Source organism: Eptatretus burgeri, chromosome 2 (genome assembly GCF_056783735.1).
Source record: "Eptatretus burgeri isolate ZD-2024b chromosome 2, Ebu_testis_v1, whole genome shotgun sequence".
NCBI lineage: Eukaryota > Metazoa > Chordata > Myxini > Myxiniformes > Myxinidae > Eptatretus > Eptatretus burgeri.
This window is the reverse complement of record NC_140962.1, coordinates 142,294,430-142,315,113: the sequence shown is the minus strand read 5'-3', so window position 1 is coordinate 142,315,113 and position 20,684 is coordinate 142,294,430. Positions and strand designations below refer to the sequence as shown.

The 20,684-nt window shown below is 36.9% G+C and overlaps 1 protein-coding gene across 2 annotated transcripts in view; it reads right to left on the bottom strand.

Annotated features, from left to right (window-relative positions):
* Window positions 1-20,684, bottom strand: part of LOC147033374 (uncharacterized) — a 108,827-nt gene that overhangs the window by 18,500 nt on the left and 69,643 nt on the right. For both annotated transcript variants that reach the window (XM_085854103.1, XM_085854111.1), the window contains exon 4: window positions 9,300-9,356. In XM_085854103.1, coding sequence (XP_085710229.1) covers window positions 9,300-9,356 — 57 coding nt within the window. The remainder of the gene's footprint in view (window positions 1-9,299; window positions 9,357-20,684) is intronic.

The following is a 20,684-nucleotide window of genomic DNA, read 5'->3' as shown; positions in this document are numbered from 1 at the left end:
AGAGAGAGAGAGAGAGAGAGAGAGAGAGAGAGAGAGAGAGAGAGAGAGAGACAGAGACAGAGACAGAGACAGAGAGAGAGAGAGAGAGAGAGAGAGAGATGGGGGTAGGGGAGTTAGCAGAAAGAATATGTTGTGCTTTATGAACAACAATACACACACACACACACACACACACACACACACACACACACACACACACACACACACACACACACACACACACACACACACACACACACACACACACACACACACACACACACACACACACACACACACGATAAATGTTGCTTCTGGGACGCCCATTCAAATGAATGGGAAAAAAAGGGGAAAACTATTTGACCCAAGCCCCAAAAGCTCAAAATGGGAGACTCACTTCCTCCCCATCTATCCCCTTCCCTCCCATACAAGCAAATGAAAAATTGAGACTAAGTGATTGAAGCACTTCTACCCCCCAACATAATCACAGTCCTTTCATATTTTCATTACACTCAAAGAGCGAACCAACGAATATTTGTCCATGTTCTACTTTAGGGAATAACTTAATTTTCTTTGAACATTCATTTCCATCGAGTATATTCACAAAGATTAACTTGGAACTTGGTTCTTGGTTTAAGTATCTTTGTTGAGCAGAGATGACATGATAAACTTCTCTTAATGCTCTTGTCTGACCACCTCCTGAGCCACATATCATTTTGAGATTGTAGTAAATTGTTTTTTCATTGTTCAATTGATAACCATCAAAGTTTTCTGTCCATTCAAGGATATTTCATTTTTCTTTACATCCTCCAACTTATTTGTCGTTAAATTTATTCGCTTATTTGTTTTATCTACTTTTACCCTGGTTATTTCTTCAATAAGACATATTTGATAATTTTCACATTCATTATGTTTCCCATTTAAATACCAAGGCTGATTACATTTCCACTCTTTGGTTTGGTTATTGCTTGGTTCTATCATTCATAAATCAGTAAAAGATGGCGGTGGCCTGTTAAAATCCCCAACCCAATATCTTAACACTAATACTTATAACCAAAAGGGAAACTATTGATTCCACTCTCTAAAATATATATTTTATCATCAAAAGCTCCAAATGCTTTCTTATTTACTTCTTCTGCATATAATTGATGTTTATAACTTCTTACTGTATTCATTTTTCTCTACTCTTCCTTATTTTAGGTTAAACAGTTGTAATAATGTTTAAAGTTTATTGTATCCTTGATTATATTTTTTGTTTATTCCCTTTGGCTTCTTATCACACCCTTCAATATTATTATGATTATTATCAATGTAGTTTTCAACACAAGACTTTTATCTCAATCCCATAAATTCACTCATTACCTTCCCACCCAATTCATCTATAAACTTACCAATAACCTTTTTATTATTTGATGAAAACAACACATCACCTGACTTATAAGTACTTGTATCATATATATATATATATATATATATATATATATATATATATATATATAAATATATAAATAAATATAAATATAAATATATATATATATATATATATATATATATATATATATATAAAAATATATAAAAATAAATATATATATATATATATATATAAATAAATATATATAATCGATCATATCCTCAAATATATCACTTGTCTTAATTTCTAATATAAAACTATCTGTATCCATATACACCAATGATACATTATCCTTACACTTTGGTTTTAAATTATTATAGCAATAGTTATACATAAACGACTTTGAAAAGTCAAGAATTGATGTTCCAATATAAATAGGCTTATCCATTTCAATACTCTCTTTTTTTCAAATGAAGAGCACAAAAGTTTTCTGAAAACACCTCCACTCGCTCAAAACTTGGTCTATTAATTAACTTTGAAGCCTGTTTCCAAGATGTAGCAACTGATGTTTTGCCTATTCCGAACATTTTCCATAGTCTTTCCAAATACAGCATTATTCATTAATTTATAAAAGTCCTTCTCAAAATCTGTTTTTGCTTCTGTTCTTCTTTTTGTATGAAAATCAATATACTTCTTTAACCAATGACTGTTTAAATTTCAAAATCCTATGAATTTTCCAAACTCTCAACCCAGCAGATAAATGTTGTCTCAAGTTCCTTTGATGCAAAACATAACTTTCTTTATCATTTAATGTAGTCAGTCGTTTTTTTGGAGATTTACCTTTTATATTAAATCTTCTTCCTCTATCGGCTTGCTCCCGTTAGGGGTCGCCACAGCGGACCAACCGTCTCCATTTCGCTCTATCCTCCACATCTTCCATTGACACTCCAACCACCCGCATGTCCGCCCTCACCACATCCATGAACCTCTTCTTTGGCCTTCCTCTTCTCCTCCTGCCTGGCGGCTCCATCTTCAACATCCTTCTCCCGATATACTCCGTTTCCCTCCAGTGCACATGTCCAAACCATCTCAATCTCGCCTCTCTCACTTTGTCTCCAAACCGTCATACCTGCGCTGTCCCTCTAATATACTCATTTCTTATCCTATCCATCCTCGTCACTCCCAACGAGAATCGCAGCATCTTTAACTCTGCCACCTCCAGCTCTGCTTCCTGTCTTTTTGTTAGCACCACCACCTCCAAACCATACAACATAGCTGGTCTCACTACCGTCTTGTATACTTTCCCCTTCACTCTTGCAGCTACCCTTCTGTCACAAATCACTCCTGCAACTCTTCTCCACCCACTCCATCCTGCCTGCACTCTCTTTTTCACTTCTCTCCCACACTCTCCGTTACTTTGGACAGTTGATCCCAAGTATTTAAACCAATCCACCTTCCCCACCTCAACTCCTTGCAACTGCACCATACCACCACCCTCCCTCTCATTTATGCACATGTACTCCGTCTTACTCCGACTGACTAACATTCCCCTTCTCCAGTGCGTACCTCCACCTTTCAAGGCTCGATTCAGCCTGCTCCCTACTCTCCCGACAGATCATGATGTCATCCGCGAACATCATAGTCCATGGAGACTCCAGTCTGATCTCGTCCGTCAACCTGTCCATCACCATTGCAAACAGGAAAGGGCTCAGAGTCGATCCTTGGTGCAATCCCACTTTAACCTTAAACCGGTCCGTCATTCCTACCGCACACCTCACCGCTGTCACACTGTCCTCATACATATCCTGCACGATCCTCACATACTTCTCCACCACTCCCGACTTCCTCATACAATACCACAACTCCTCTCTTGGCACCCTATCATAAGCTTTCTCTAAATCCACAAACACACAATGTAACTCTTTCTGGCCTTCCCTATACTTCTCCATCAACATTCTCAAAGCAAACATCGCATCAGTGGTGCTCTTTCCTGGCATAAACCCATATTGCTGCTCACAGATCGTCACCTCTCCTCTCAACCGAGCTTCCACTACTCTTTCCCACAACTTCATGGTGTGGCTTAACAACTTTATCCCTCTGTAATTTCCACAGCTCTGCACATCACCCTTATTCTTGAGAATCGGAACCAGTACACTTAATCTCCACTCCTCCGGCATCCTCTCACTTTCCAAGACTTTATTAAACAATCTGGTTAACAACCCCACTGCCATCTCTCCTAAGCACTTCCATGCCTCCACTGGTATACCATCTGGGCCAACCGCCTTTCCACTTTTCATCTTCTTCATAGCAGTCCTCACTTCATCCTTACTGATCCACCCCACTTCCAGATTCACTATCTCCACCTCTTCCAACCTTCTCTCTCTCTCATTTTCTTCATTCATCAGCTCCTCAAAGTACTCCGTCCACCTTCTCAACACACTCTCCTCGCTCGTCAGCACATTCCCATTTGCGTCCTTTATCACCCTAACCTGCAGCACATCCTTCCCAGCTCGGTCCCTCTGTCTTGCCAATCGGTATAAATCCTTTTCCCCTTCTTTTGTATCCAACTTCTCATACAGCTCATCATATGCCTTTTCCTTGGCCTTTGCCACCTCTCTTTTTGCTTTTCGACGCCACTCCTTGTACTCCTGCCGACTTTCTTCCTCTCTCTTGACTATCCCACTTCTTTTTCGCCAACCCCTTCTTCCTTATACTTTCCTGTACTTCCTCATTCCACCACCAAGTCTCCTTATCTTCCTTCCTCTGTCCAGATGTCACACCAAGTACCTTCCTAGCTATCTCCCTCACAACTTCTGCTGTCGTTGCCCAATCATCCCACCCATCTTTACCACCATCCAACGCCTGTCTCACCTCCTCCCTAAATTTCACGCAACAGTCTTCCTCCTTCAGCTTCCACCATCTGGTCCTTGGTTCAGCCCTCACTCTCTTCCTCAACCTCACCTCTAAAGTCATCCTACAGACCACCAATCAATGCTGTCGAGCTACACTCTCCCCTGCCACAACCTTACAGTCACTAATCTCTTTCAGGTTGCATCTCCTACTTAAGATGTAATCCACCTGTGTGCACTTTCCTCCACTCTTGTATGTCACCCTGTGTTCCTCCTTCTTCTTGAAATACGTGTTTACCACTGCCATTTCCATTCTTTTGCAAACTCTACCACCATTTGCCCTTCCACATTTCTCTTGTTGAGACCGTACCTCCCCATCACCTCCTCATCCTCTTTATTCCCTTCCCCAACATGTCCATTGAAATCTGCTCCAATCACCACTCTTTCATCCTTGGATACACTCTCCACCACTTCATCTAACTCACTCCAGAAATCTTCTTTATATTCCATCTCACACCCCATATGTGGGGCATATGCACTGATGACATTCATCATCACCCCTTCAATTTCCAACTTCACACTCATCACTCGGTCAGACACCCTCCTCACCTCCAATACCCTCTTGACTTGATCTTCCTTCAGGATTATCCCGACACCATTTCTCCTCCCATCCACACCATGGTAGAACAGTTTGAAACCACCTCCAATGCTCCTCGCCTAACTCCCCATCCACTTGGTCTCTTGTACACACAGTATGTCCACCTTTCTTCCCTCCATTATATCAGCCAACTCTCGCCCTTTGCCAGTCATCGTCCCAACATTCAGAGTTCCAACTCTCACCTCCACACTTCTACCCTTCCCCCTCTCCCACTGCCTCCGGACTCGCCTTCCCCATCTCCTTCTCCTCCTTCGCCCAGCAGTAGCACAATTTCCACTGGTACCCTGCTGACCACCGGTACCGGTGGAGGTCGTTGGTAACCCGGGCCTCGACCGATCCGGTATGGAAATTCGTTTTGTTGTCCGCATAATGATTTGGCATAGGTTTTTACGCCGGATGCCCTTCCTGACGCAACCCTGGTCGCCTCTTATGACACACAGGGATATGGTACACCTATTCTAACCGGGGCATACACCGGGCCCAGTACAACTGGTGCTCATTTCACCGACCTCGGAAGGATGGCAGGCTGAGTCAACCCCCTGGTGTTTTCGAGTTGGTTTTATTTATATATATATATATATATATATATATATATATATATATATATATATATATATATATATATATATATATATATATATATATATATATATATATATATATATATATATATATATATATATATGAGTGTCAATGGAATATAACAACTATAACGACTTGGTACATATATTAATTCAGTGTCCCAACGGGGCTTGAACTCAGGACCTCTTGGGTCCCAAGCCACTGCCCTTACCACTGCGCCAACACCAGGTTCATTACCTTTTATGACCTTTTAAATTAAATGACTGTTGGTAATCACTTTACCATTCTTTATCAGGGGCATAAGGTAGGTCTTTATGTTTGTTATGAAGTTCTCCTGGATATTTTAAATCAACCTCAAAATAATATCCAACTTCAGCTTCATCCAATTATTTTTGAGAGGAGACAACAATGTCTTGTAAAACTTTTTCATGATGTTTTTCTTGAACCCAATTAAATTTTCCATAAGGTAAAGATTGAGACATAGCCCACCCATACAAATTGTTAGCATCATAATACATCAGGTAAGAGTTGTCCTCATTCTTATTATAATTAGGAAGATATTTGTTATTTGCTTTAGCAGATCTCTTGGAACATACTTGAGATATTCCTCCTCTTTTTGCCTTCTATATCATTGAAAGTATATCTATATCACTGATTAATTCCAAATCCTGTTTTGTCATTTTTAACATGGCACTCCAAGCCAAACCCAGGGCTGTGCAATAGTGAGCGGGGTCTAATCCATAAGAATTTCTATTATGACAGATTGTTCTAAAAGTTTCAAACACATAAGTCAAGAATAATGCATCAGTTTTAAGATATAAATCACGATATTCTCCAAGATTCTTTATATTAAACTTCTCCCAAACCTTTTTAGCTTATGTCTAATCTCCATCGGGAATACAAGTTTTATTCAACTTGCTCTGGAAACTTTCCCTTGATAGTCAGGAGGCCCAATGCAGAATAGTGTACGACCCTGCTGATTCCGTGTTAGAATAGTGCAACAGGTGTAAATTGACTGTCCAGACACACAGAAACGTGAATCAACTTGTTGCCAACTCTGAAGGAGGTTGAGTTTCTTTAAACTTCTCAAATGAATCCATATAGTCATATGGATATATTCCCTTTTGTGATAAGAGATCAATCTCTTCTTGATTTGAGAAATGCGATTTAAGATTCGGAAAGTTTTTAATATTTGATGCAAAGTTAGATAATGGACTTGCCATAAACTTGAATGTGTCAAGAAATCTGATATGGGTTATGGGGGATGTGTGAATTGTTTGTGTGAATGAGATGTATTTTTGATCTGTGTGAGGAATGGCAGAAACATCTCTAGATGTCTTTGAAAGGTCATTTATAAATAAATGTGTGTCATAGTGGGTGTTGTTGTGAAGAAAGACAGGAATAAAGTTTGGGGGCTTGCAATTAAGATTACAATGAGAATGAGCTGGACCTCTATATTTACCAGTAAGATTACAATGATTCCCAGCTTTGACCTCTCCTTCAATTTTCTCCTCACAAATATGACAGATACTGTTCTTCCGAAATTCCTTTTTCTCTCCCTTTGTTAATGACATTGGTTTATAGGTTTTAACCATTATTTATCTTAGTCGTATACAGTCTTTTTCCAATCGTCTTCCAAACTCCTCTGAGGCATCTTCTCCTCAAGAAGTTATAACTTGTATTTATCACCAACAGATAATTTGATATAATAACAGAAACCACAAGGAGTATGTTTTTGATTTTTATTTGTGTGCGATTTATTTGGATTTGGAGAAACAGTATCCATCTTTTCAAGGATAGTTTCAAAATCAGCATGCATCACAAATGGATGTTTGTTGGATTTGTTGTAATCTTTGAATGATACCTTCTTTCTTACTTTTGGTATATTAATTACGGTTGATTTATGATTACGAGAGTATTTTGAATGTTGATTTAATCGTTCTTTCGTATGAAAGAAGTTGAGACATCTCTTTCAGGGATATGTTTTATTTGTTCTTTTTGAATACTTGTGAGGTGATTAGTCTTGATAAATTTTTGATAGAAGCACAATGTGAATTTTCCACAAACTATAACATAGAAGGTCAACGTGTGTTTCATCATTTTTATAGTTATTTGAAATTTTCAATATCTGAACTTTGTTTGTATCCGTTAATCCATATGCATTAACAGATAGATTATTCATTTTCTCCAATTTAGGAATATCTCTCAATGACATTGGAAACTTTAAATCTTTAACATTTAATGTATTCTCATATTTCTTATAATGTTCAACCCTTTCAGGATTCCATTGTGGAGGATGTAAGTGAGCAAGAAGAGACCAGAGAAAACATTTATTATCTTTGTTTTGAATATTAACAACTGCTTTCTTAAGTTCTATCTCTTTTGGTAAATCAATATAAGAAGAAGCTTTAAGAGGATCTGATTTTAAGATGTGTATATATAAAAAGATTATTTCAGTAATCGCAAATCCACCAACCTACGACAGTGTTATCAACATCTTGTTCTTGTCTCTGGAGTTCATCATAAACATCACATCTTACAACATCTTGAAACGATAAGATAAAGTGAGGGTTTGTCCTCATATAGGGAGTAGTTTCATCACCTTCTCTTACCATATTCAATTTCACTCCCATATAAAACTTTAAAGTTTTCATTTCACTGAATGTGTTTTTAATTATAGTTTCAATACTTTGTTTAACCATATGTAACAGCTTCAATGATTGAAGACTGTCCAGGGTCTTCAAAGCAAAACAATCTTATTTTATATGCCCTTTAAATGCCCCATCAGTGTTTTCAATAGAGAATTTAGTCACCCCTTCCCTTTCTTCATTCTTCTTGTGTTTGCATGATTGAAGGTGTCTACCATAAAAAAAATTCAGAATATTAATATTACATCTATCACAATGTTTTGTTTCTTGTTCAAATGAAGATATTTGTCAAAGAAGATTGAATGTGTGTTTGTTGGTTTGAAGGTGTTTTTTATAACATTTATATTCATGACCACAAACGTCACAGTATGTTGTATTCATCATATTTATATAGCAAAACTCTGTTTAAAGTTAAATTTTCTTGATGAAAATTCCATTTAATTTAGAGGTGAATCTGTGCTTAAAACCATTTTATTCACCAACTTTTTTTACTTAATAAATACAATGTATCAAGACACAAAGGACTAGTTTCAATCAATCTCTACATTTGTAAAAGATACTGAGAAATATGACGAGGATGTAAAATTGAATAAAGATAAATATAACAACTACTGGATAAAAGCAATTATGACAAATAATGAGTTCTTCAATTTCCTTCAGTAGAAGGACTTTTTGTATATCTGGAAGAACATCAAAGTAGCTCCAACAAAAGTTTATCCTCTCCTTCTGGCAATATATTCAAAACTAGAAAAAGCATCAAAAAAGAAAAACCTTATGTATGAAGCTTTAGAAGGAAAAAAAATAAGACCATCTGCAATATACAAGGAGAAATTTGTATTTTTTTTCAACAACCCTAAAGATGTAAATCCTGATGAAATAAAGGATATTAACATATCAGGTGAAATGACATTTTGTTCAATAGTAGTTAAGGACCATTTTAAAATTACCTTCAATATAAAAAATGTCGTAGTTGAATCTGTTAATGAAAAAAAGTGCATCGATATAGATGGTAATGTTTTTTCTACTAATTAAATACGAGTCATTATTCAACTGAAGATTATGAGAGTGATGATAGCATCTCTGTTGGAACAGAAGACAATGATACCGAGAGTTTGTGTTCAAACGATAGTTATGAAAGTAATTTTATAGATGATTGTGAAAGCACCAATGAAAATACTGAAAATGAATTTTGTTTGAAGTAAGGTTTTACTTTATAAATATGAATAGTTTACCAGATCTTGAGCCTCTTGAATTCCCTGATTCTCCACATGACAAATTTGAGAATTGTCCTGCATGTGATAGAGTGGGATTAAATACAGAGTCAGAAGCCCATAAACAATGTATGTTCTGTGATTATCTTCCAATTAATAAAAATAAAAAATATAAAAAAGAACATAACTGCTTCAAAATTACATCAAAAATGAATTATTTAACATTCATTTCTCTTGTTAATCTTGTAAAGTATGAGGATGATAAAACACCTTTTCTTACATGAGAAGACACCGAACAAATGACGGTAATGTTTCATGGATTGATGATTGATATTATTAACGATTGTCATTTTCAGGGAAATATCAACACACGATATTGTATTTATAAAATAATGCATTAACTTGAAATTAAACATGAATTGAGGATAAAATATAGAGTTTCTAAAAAAGCCAATAAAAAATTAAATAACCTGTTTTCCAAATATATAAATGAATGATTTTTTTACCCATTTGGGAAAATAAGATAAGATTTAACAACCATGAAAATCTTCCAAATTCATGAAGATGTCTCATAGTTGGTTCAAGTGGATGTGGAAAAACCTGCCTCCTTTTAAAGATGCTCCTCCAAACTTTTTAGATTATAATAATTTAATAATTTTTACGTCAAGTTTTCAACCTGAGTATCAACTACTCTCACAAGGTTTTAATGCGGGTCTTCAAAAAGAAGATATAATCGGTTTATTTAAACTTCAAAACGAACTAAATGATTACAACATTGAAGATATAATACAACTATTTTGTGATACACAGAAATGTAAAAATAAATCAAAACCGATAACTTGTATTCTTCGTGATAAATACGGATGATTTACCTTCACCCCAAGATTTGGATAAATCAAAAAAGAACATCGTTATCTTTGACGATTGTGTTAATGAGAGAAACCAAATGGTAATGGATAGCTACGACACAAGAGGGAGACATTCTTCTTGTAATTGTATTTATCTTAGTCAATCATACTTTAAACTCCCTCATCGCTCAACAAGAAACAATGCGAATACTTTTATTTTATTCAAGTTAAATTCAAGAGATATAAACAATTTTTGGAGAGACAATTGTTCCACATTATGTAGTAAAAAAGAATTTGGGGATTTTATGAAACACACAACTGAAAAATATAAATATATTATTGTGAAACAAGATGAGATATTAAGAGATTTTTTTTTTTTTATTCTACAAGCAATTGCATATATAAATGGCAACTATTATTAATATTGTGGGTAAATCTGCTTCAGGAAAAAAACTTTCATAAATCAAGATTTTTGAATAGTAAAAATGAAAATATTGTAAGTTTTTTTTAAAAACACCGTGAGATTTGTATTGTATCAACAACAACCAGAGCAATGCGACCAGGAGAAGTAGAAGGTAAAGATTATTACTTCATTTCAGTGGAGGAACATATGCGATTGAGGTCATATATTTCATATGAAGGTCAAATATTTCAGGAGGTCTCTTGGTACAACAAAATATTCACATTGTAAGAGTGAGTTAAAGAAACTAAAATCTGGTAGTCTTGGGATATTAGAAGCTAATCCAGAAGGAATGAGGCAAATTATTAAACATCTGAGTGGTAATGGAGTTAAGATTTTATCATTCAGTTTTGATGTTGATGAAGAAACACAACACAAGCACATGAAAAGCAGAGATACAAGTATTAGTGAAGAAGAAATTACAACTCGTATTAATGTTAATAAAGAATTTAATGAAATATTTAAAGAAAAGGATTTATTTGAACACATCTGCTTTAATGATGAAGAAAAGTAAAATTTCCATGTTGACCTCAACAATTCAGTAAATGATATTTTCCAAAAAATAAATGGATGCGAAAGAAAGAGCAAGAATATTTTAGGAACATCAAGAGTTGGTTTCAAAAGTTGTTTTACAACACCTGGTGTTAATTCAGCATAGGAAACACAGACACAAACTAACGGTTGAAGAAGCATTTGAAAGAAAACAACATAAATGTTTTAAACCACTTTTAAAAACTTCCCAACAAAAAATTAAAGAAGCTTCCACAGTTCCCACAATAGAATATACTCCTAAAAAAAACTTCAAATGTTAAAAGATTTCAGTCAAATGAAGGAGGAAGAATTAGAGCATATCGGAGAATTAGAATATGATGATGAAGGATTATTTCAACAACTGGAAGAGATTAATCAATCCCCTGATTACATTGTGAAGGCTCTTCAAAACAATGAATATTCAGCGGATTCAAAAACCAAAGCAGGACTCATTCCAACAGAACAACCAGCAATATTCCATCTTGTTCAAGAAAAGGGATTGATATTTTGTGATGAATTAAGGTTCTTGAGTTCTGCTCAACCCCCTGTTAAACTAACTCCAAAATTAATGTTTCTTCTCACAAAAGATGGAAGACAAGGTTCAACTGTGAGGAATGAGTCAAAGTATTTTGATAAACCATTGGATATGAAAAATAAGGATGACAGAGTATATGGGACATTTTCACAAAAGCGGGTCAGGTAACGGTAAAGAACAAACTCAAAAATCAACTTTCTTTGATATTCTCGAAATAGTGCTTGAACCCCTTATAAGGCCTAGAAAAATGTTCAAATTATGTCAGCAATGCAGGATCACCATAAGGCCTCTGCACTGACTGGGCAATATATGCTTGATAAAAATTCTCGGACAGTCTTTACCGTTACCTGACCCGCTTTTGTGAAAATGTCCCATATATTGATCTGCTGGACTCTCTTAATTATAGGGTTAGTCTATCTGGTAAAAGTAGGAAGAATGAGAATGAGTAACACATTATTCAGGCTTTAAGTATCCTTGGTTCAGGTGTTAGTTTTCTTCCAAATGACCCATCACAATTAGTTAATAGACTGTTATTGCTGTTAGGTAGTAAGAAGGCTGGAAATAATTCTTTTAATGAAGCATCAGCCATTTTAGACCAGTTGATGAACATGAAAATAATAAATGTCAATACAAAGATATTTTATTCCATATTAAATAAGAGTAGAAGCACAATCCTTAGTTTTAATTTCACAACAAGCGACCACACATCTTCATTCCCATACCCACTACAACTTGATGCAACAAAAGAATATGAGGCGTCTTTATTGTCCATCGAATCTTATAATACCTTATTTAATATCACAGAGAAAAATGATAAGTTTAGTTATAATCCGGGAAGTGGATACAAAACGATAACAGTTTCACCCGGAGAATATGAGATTTCTCAAATATCTTCCGAAATTGCTCGCCTTATGAAAGAACAGGGTGATGAACCAAAAAATATTGTTATACATATTCAAAAACATACTTCAAAATCAACGATTAAACATATTAAGTACAAGGTTGATTTCACAATTGATAATTCATTAAGAGAGTTATTGGGTTTCTCCTCAAAAAAGATTGAAACTAATGGGATGTTTTACAGTGATAGTCATTCAAATATCCTCAGGCATAAATTCAGTGTTAATTCACTAAGATTTGATTGATGGTGCTTATAATGATGGAAGAAGAAAAAATACAATATTTTCATTCAGTGCATACTCAACCCCAATTGGTTAGAAGTTCAACAAGCCGGTAAGCGACATGGGTAGTCGCTAGACTAAGGCGAATTTGAAATACTAGTATGTGCCCGTATGTGCGTGGCCGTACGTGCAAAAAAAAATATTAAAAAAAAACCTTTCAAATCGCGTGCCAGAAACAACAACCACACAGGCCGTTCCTTCGCTCTCGCGTGACCGTACATGCATGGCCGTATGTGCATGGCCATACGTGCGTGGCCGTACGTGCGTGGAAACCAAAAAAAAAAAAAAATACTTTCAAACAAACACATAGGCCGTTCCTTCGCTCTCGTATACGACGACTGGATTGGGGCATTGTGTTTATCTATAAATGCGCATATGAAATCGAGAAATTATTAGAATACAGTGTCATCACTATCCGTAAGTCCGTACGTTGTAACCCGTAATGGGGAACGCGGCTGAGGATCTCTTCCCCAAAGGCCATGCCTACGCAGCAACGTGTCCTGTGATTGGTAACTAAATGGCACATCGGCCACGCCTACACAGCGACATGTCCTGTCGTTGTTTGGTAAATAAATGGCCATAACTTGGGAAGCACTTGTCCGATTAATATCAAACCTTGAAGAGGCACGTACTCAGGTCTTTTCCCCAGCAATATAGCTGGCACGTTTCAATTAGATCAGACCAGTGGTTGTCGAGAAACAGCGGTCTCACACACACACACACACACACACACACACACACACACACACACACACACACACACACACACACACACACACACACACACACACACACACACACACACACACACACAGCTGGAATTATAGATAGATGTGGATAAGAGAACACGTCAGATGGCATTTTGCCATTCGTTGTTCCATAAAGGAGCATAATGAGCAACTGTCCATTCATCATTTGTGTTCGATTCCCTAACCCTACGTTAGGGAATCCCAACGCGAACGTTGTGGTGAAAGCATATAGTAAAATATAACTGCATACTAGTCATACAGTTTTTGACGGATCAGGCTGAAAATTTTTGACAAAGAGGTTGATTATAGTGGGCATTAAAGAGCGGAAGCCGATTTTTGATTTTCGGGGAAAAAATATTTTTCAAAAATTTCAAAGTCCCGTTGCTAGGCAACGGTGGCGTCCACAGCAACGGTGCTCAAAAGCATACAACTAGATGCTGGTATGAACCTACCAGTCAAGTTTCATCAAAATTGGTTGACTCCTCTGGCCTCCAGAGCTGTCCATTATATACAAACAAACAGACAGACAGACAGACAGACAGATGGAAAACCTGAGAATAAGGGTAGTCTAGCGACCACCCAATATGGAACCCAAAAATGTGGTTTATCTTCCCATGTCTGGGAAAACCATATACAGAGTAAATTCGAGGAAACCGACCAAGATAATCACATGATTTATTTTAATGGAGAAATTATATCCATCAGAATTCACCAACGTGAAGTTTTACCAATAAATAAATACGATGGTTATTGTGAGGAAACACGAGTTGGGAAAATATAAAATAATTACAGGGGATGGGATGTTCCTTTCCCCATACTATAAGGGTGAAGGTATGTATCTTGGTAGTGGATACTATAAACCTAAGAGACAAAGGGGTGTAGGACATCAATTTAGAAAAAAAGGAGATGGGATAATTGATACTCCAATGGGTAGAGGTTCAACTATTCTTTAACATAAAGACCAAATTGGTTCAACTGCTTCTGCTGTGGGAAATGTGGCGGGTGCTATAAAGAGTATAAAAGATGCCCAAAAGGAATCCCATAAATTGCAAACAATAAAAGAAATTAAGAAGGGCAAAACTCAGTTGTATCCCAAAGAACGACAGAAAATAATTCAAATACTTGGGTCAGGGTTCCAAAGGTTTTAACATCTTTTTTTCCCGAAATAAATACAAGTATGGAAGCAATTGATAGTATCTATGATTTGGATGATACCATTGTCATCTCAAACTCCACCAAAAAAGAAGACTACTTCAAGGTAAATGTCATAACTTGAACAGACTGGAATACAAATGGAACAAAAAGTTTTGAAATAAATAATCAACAAACTTATTTGAATATAGCCAAAAGTTTCTTGTTGTGTAAATTTACATTCACCAAGGCTGCGAATTACATAAACGCTGCACTCGTAAATGATTTCTTCTGGAAAATGTTTGAAAGCGTTCGTTTGTATATTGGAACACAAGAAGTTGAAGCGGTTAATTACGTCTCTGCTGCATCTGAAATGATGAAATCTACACTATATTCATTTAGTGATAGAATGGGAAAGGGAGCTGTCGAAGGTTTTATTCCTGACATGGTAACGGGAACAAACACAGACCCTGAATTTAGTCAAAGAAAAGGAATGTATAATGATGATACAAAAGCAGGTAATAGTTTTGCTGTGGCAGTTCCTCTTAAAGGTATATGGGCTTTTCCACAGTAATATGCTACATTTAAGAGTCTTATCTTCATGAGCGATCACAGAATTCCTAAAGTATCCATAGAATAACACAAACATGTTTTTAGGTGTATATAAATGTAGATATATACTATTTATAGCAAAACCACTATTGTCCTAAAATTAAAGCATGCAGATAAAATTTTATTCACTGTGATGGGAATAAATATCTTTGTCTTAAGTGTTATACTAAAAACTAAATAGATTTACCAAGAGTTTTATATGAACACATACGTTTTTGATTGAAACTGCTTTAGATTATATGTGTAAAAAAGACTTTACTGAGGATATCCCACACCCCAAATTTGCCAAAAATACACTTTAATGTGAATGCTGGGGGGTTGAAAACAGAGTAACAATCGTTATGCTATCTGTCAATTCGTCATGAAAGAAACAAAATGCTCAAGCTGCACAACCTTTAAAAATACGGTCTTGTTATTTTTGTGATAACATAACAACCTAAATGACAAATATGTAACAAAGGATAACATTAGTGGTAAGTCCATATCGCCGTAAAAGCTGTACAATCTGGCTTTCCGATTGTGGTCCAAAGTCACGTTTGTTACAGAAGGCATTGAGCCAGTCAGAGGTCATTTAATAATCATCACTACGAGAGCCTACGCTATCAATAAATTGTGCTGGGTTAGATTATATTCTTACTGTTGGATTCCAGTAGTGGAGGGGTCAGTCTTTTATTTACCCTCATTTGCAAGATAAACTGGACACACTTAATATGGACTATGTATGTAACACAATGGTTACCCATTACTGTGGAAAGGGGTTCATATTTGGATTTTGTGATCATGATAAAGGTCTGTTTGGTCTTAAAATTAGATTTCAACTGCAAAGAAATTATAATGAAAATAGATTGCTTTTTGGCATTGCTAATGCTTTTGGTGTTCATAATAAATTTGTTATTGATGAAATTAGTTGGTATATTAGTGAATATACTCCTAATCTTAAAACAGAAGAGATGTTGAATAGAAGACTAAACTCAAAGAAACCACTCAATGTATCATACCTTCAATGAAGAAGCCAACACGTTAACCTGAACCAAACCACTTAAACGTGGAATTTGGGTGTTCTGGAAGGAAAGCCACGATACTTGTGGCTCATTTTTAAAAAAAACGAGATGCTGATACTGCAACTGATAAGAATAATGTGTTGAGTGATAATGCGAAGGTGAAACAACTTTGCGTTTATCTAGATGGAACATTTTATCGAAAAGATAGATTAGAAATTAATTGGGGAAAAAAATGATAATGCTGAAGCATACAAGTCTTACCAAAAGGTGTGTGAAAGCAAAAGAAATAAAGAACCCATTTTGGATATGACAGCATTTAAAAGCAGTATACAATCTATACGATTGACCTGAGTGCTCAAAAGGAAACTATAAAGTCGAATGGAGTGGATACTTCCCTATGCATTGAAAGAGAAGAGAGTGAAGAAGTTGATACATATTGTTTGCTTTTGGAAGAAACAGAATTACAGATTAATACAGGTAATGGTTTTGTGATGAGTCTCACATAATTTTTTGATATATAAATGAGTGGTAAAGTGCCAATTGGGGTACATGTTAATCAAATCAATCTTCATAAACTATCATCTTGTATTCAAAATCAAAAGCCTTGTATGATTAACGTTAATACAATTCAGAGAAAAGGAGCAGTAAGAATTGATGTTTTGCTCAAGTGAGACGAGAAGAGTGGAGGATTTCTCCCATTTCTAATTCCTTTATTTGCTGGTTTCAGTGTGGCTGGAGCATTGACAGGTGGTATTTCAGCAGCGGTGAAAACTGCCAATGAAAGGAAGGCTCAACTCCGGGCTCAAAAAAGAATTGGAAAGACATCACAAAGAGTTGGAGAAACAAATTAGTGGAAGTGGTGTAATTGTAGATTTTGCTGAAAAACTTGAAAGTCTACCTGATAAAGTGAGATTGTTAGTTGGAGATATGCTTTCTTCTATCGCACAAGCAGGTGTAAAATTAACTAAAAGGGGTAATGGATTATATGCTTCTCATCAATAAATGAGCATTCATGAGTGGTTTAAAGAATTTGGAAAGAATGCAACATCAAATTTAGAGCTTATCAATATTGTAAGAAATTAAAAATTGATAATGTGGTGACATGTATGAGAGATGAGTTAACAAACTTATCTTGAAATACAAAGAATATTATTATGAACTTAGAAGATAATGGGAATGGTTATCATTGGGTTTGTATTTTTAATAGTCAAGACAAATATTGTTTTGATAGTTAGATAGTCTTCCAGCACCTGTTGAAGGAATAAAATTCTTACAAAATGGTGTTTTTCAAACATATCAAGTCCAAGAATTAAATTCCAAGTGTTGTGGTCAATTCTGTCTATTTGTGTTATTTCAACTCGACAAAAATTTATATTTTTATGATATTATTTTAAATCTAATATAAATGACATGTTGGAAAAGATGGTTCTATCTTTGTGTAATAATTTGATAAATCAATATGCAGTTCTTGGGATACACCAAAGGCACAGGCTGAACAACAGAAATATAGGATTGCAAAAAATATTAATATGAAAAATGCTCATAAATTAATAAATTATCCAAGCCCGACTGACGCAAATGACTTGGTGAGATTAAGTGATTCTCACAATATATATCTTTCAATAAAACAGCACGTTTTGTTAAACAAGTAGAATTTACAACCACAACACCTGGTTCAACAAACCATACACCTTTTCTTATTAAATTCAACTATCTGCTTTGTATTGAATTTTATAAAGAAGGAAGTATAGTTAATATGAGAATAGAGAAATGGAGGTATAATATGTGCGATCGAGGATATAGTTAGTCTTTTTCATTCAACCAAGACCTACACGATTTTAATCAGTCTCATAAAGAAGAATATTACCCTCTTGGTAAGAATCAGTCAATATGTGGATGCACAATAAGCAAACAACAAATACACAATTTTGGGAAGAGGAAATTATATGATGGTGAAGCAATAGTTTATATGACAAAGAAGGAAGGAAATTGGATAATTATAAAAAGCCGAGGAATACAAACTGATTTAACAACAGGAAGATGGGGTGGTATTGTTACGAATCTGGCAGCCATGAGCACTCAACATTCAGGTCCTTATAGAACAGTTATATCGGTAAGTGAGTGTTTCTAGTTAGGGCCCATCCCTTGTTTAGTGGGTAATTAAGTGTACGTGCGCTACGAAGTTATTTTATGGATAGGATTTTTACCCCAACAACCCTCTGCTCACGGCATTCTCTGCGTGCTCACCGGCATGCGGGCGTGTGCGTGGGCAAAATTCCATGCCCAAGGCGGTGTGGATTTTGCACCAAATATGGTCACGAAACGTTTCACTCTGGCTTGGCCCAAATATGGGCACGGAGCGCTTCATTCTGGCTGCGCGCCAAATAAGGGTATGCGTCATTTTCCGCCCAATGGGCGACGCGCGGACCAAAGCCGGGGTGGTCCTTCTCAAGAAGGCGGGGCCGCGATACGCTGTCCACCCAATGGGAGCAGGCGACGGGGGAGCGGACCCACCCCAAAAAAACGCTGGGAAAAGAATTGAAGATTGCGTCCCATCTGCTCGAGCGCGCTTCTGTCTGGGTCTGCGGCTGACTGCATCCAGCGCACCCGAGGAGTCTCGTCTGGCACATTACAACAAGCAGTCGACCATCTCATCACGGGAGATCACCTCGTCTCGCCTTCTCTGGGTTCGGCTGCCCTGATCCGTCCTTTGGTGCCTGGTGCTCATTGGGTGCTCATGGGTCGTCCAGCCACGCAAACGCGGCCAGATAGCCAGCAAGTTCTCTTCCCTCACCTCGTCTTCCCTCCTGAGCTGAAGGGGCAATAAAGACCTCGAGGTCCATCTCTTTCTGGATATTTGTGTGTGTGTGTGTCTGTGGGCCCTGTCTCTAAGTGGAATTGTTTAAGGAATTGCTTGTACATTTGATACCCTTCTTTATTCGGATAACTCTGCCCTTACGTGCTCCCCTCATCCCCCGATTATGGCAAATAAATTCCCCTCTTGTTGAATGTACCAGCTCGTTCTTTGTCATTTCTGCCATTGGTTTGCCACGGTGCGTATTGGGGATTATGAAGGCCGTTGTTGCTGTAATTGTTCATTTGGACTGACAGGCCTCGGTAACCATCCACTCGGGTTACACGCGGTTCGAGCACGGTAACAGCTCGTCCTGCTCGAGGCCTGCCGAGGTTGTGAATTTCCCGGTAGCTTTGCCGCGTGGGTACTTCGGTATATTGAAGTTTGGTAATTAACCCTACCCTACACGGTCAAATTATTGGCGATTCATGGTCCTGTAAGGGGCCCGTGCCTTTCAAACTTATCCGAGGGTCACGACCTAAATTCCGGTGTGTTCGGTGGAGCCGACTCTACTGCTCCCCCTTGCGGTCGTGCTCGCCACCGAAACCCAGTCCTACAACAGTATTACGTGTCATCATATTAATCTGACATATATTTCTGATACATAAATGACAGCAAGAAGGCTTCAAGAAAATTATAATATTTGCATTCAAGGAAACCGACAAGAAAAGGGTGTTGGATTTTACATTCCTTATGAATTGGAACATAGACACAGGCATTTTCAATTAAGAACTGGCCTTATACTGATATTAAAACCCACAAAGAGAGATTTGATTAAAATATAAAATAAAAATGAACTTCTGAAGGTAATGAAATATAAAACTCTTTTAGAAATCATCAACAAATCTTATTGGTTTTCAATTGTGAGAAAAATCATTATGGATGCAAGAGTATCACAGAATCCAGATGAATATATGTATGACATTCTATGGGGTGAAAGTGGTTCAAAGATAGTAAGGGATGAGGAGGAGTTGAAGAAACTGAGGCAAGAGAGGAGGAGGAGAGGGAGAAAAAAGAAAAGAAGAGGCAGAAGAGAGAGGAGGAGGAGGGAGAGGGAGGAAAGAGGGAGAGGGAGGAAAGAGGGAGAGGGAGGAAAGAGGGAGAGGGAGGAAAGAGGGAGAGGGAGGAAAGAGGGAGAATGAATAAATATAAAAATATGGAAACCAGTGAGATAATAAAAATATCAAACGTATTACAGAAAATAAATCAATCTCAATGCACTGAGGAGGAAAATAAAGAATTCAGAAGTCTATGAGAAATATTGTTGTGGAAATGGGCCCTTAGTGGGTTATTAAATATAGGATCAGCCCATATCCCCCCTAAAATGCATGTTTAGCCAGGATGTTCAGTAATTGGACGTTACATTTGTGTCAGGAGGTGTAGCAGGCTGTCCAGTGTCCATACAGTGGTGGTGTGCCGAGAGGCGGTTTTTTCTTCTTCCTTCCCCCTCTGAACCATTCCCCGCCCAGCGCTCTGAGAGTGTCGGTCGGCGAGGGGTGTCGGC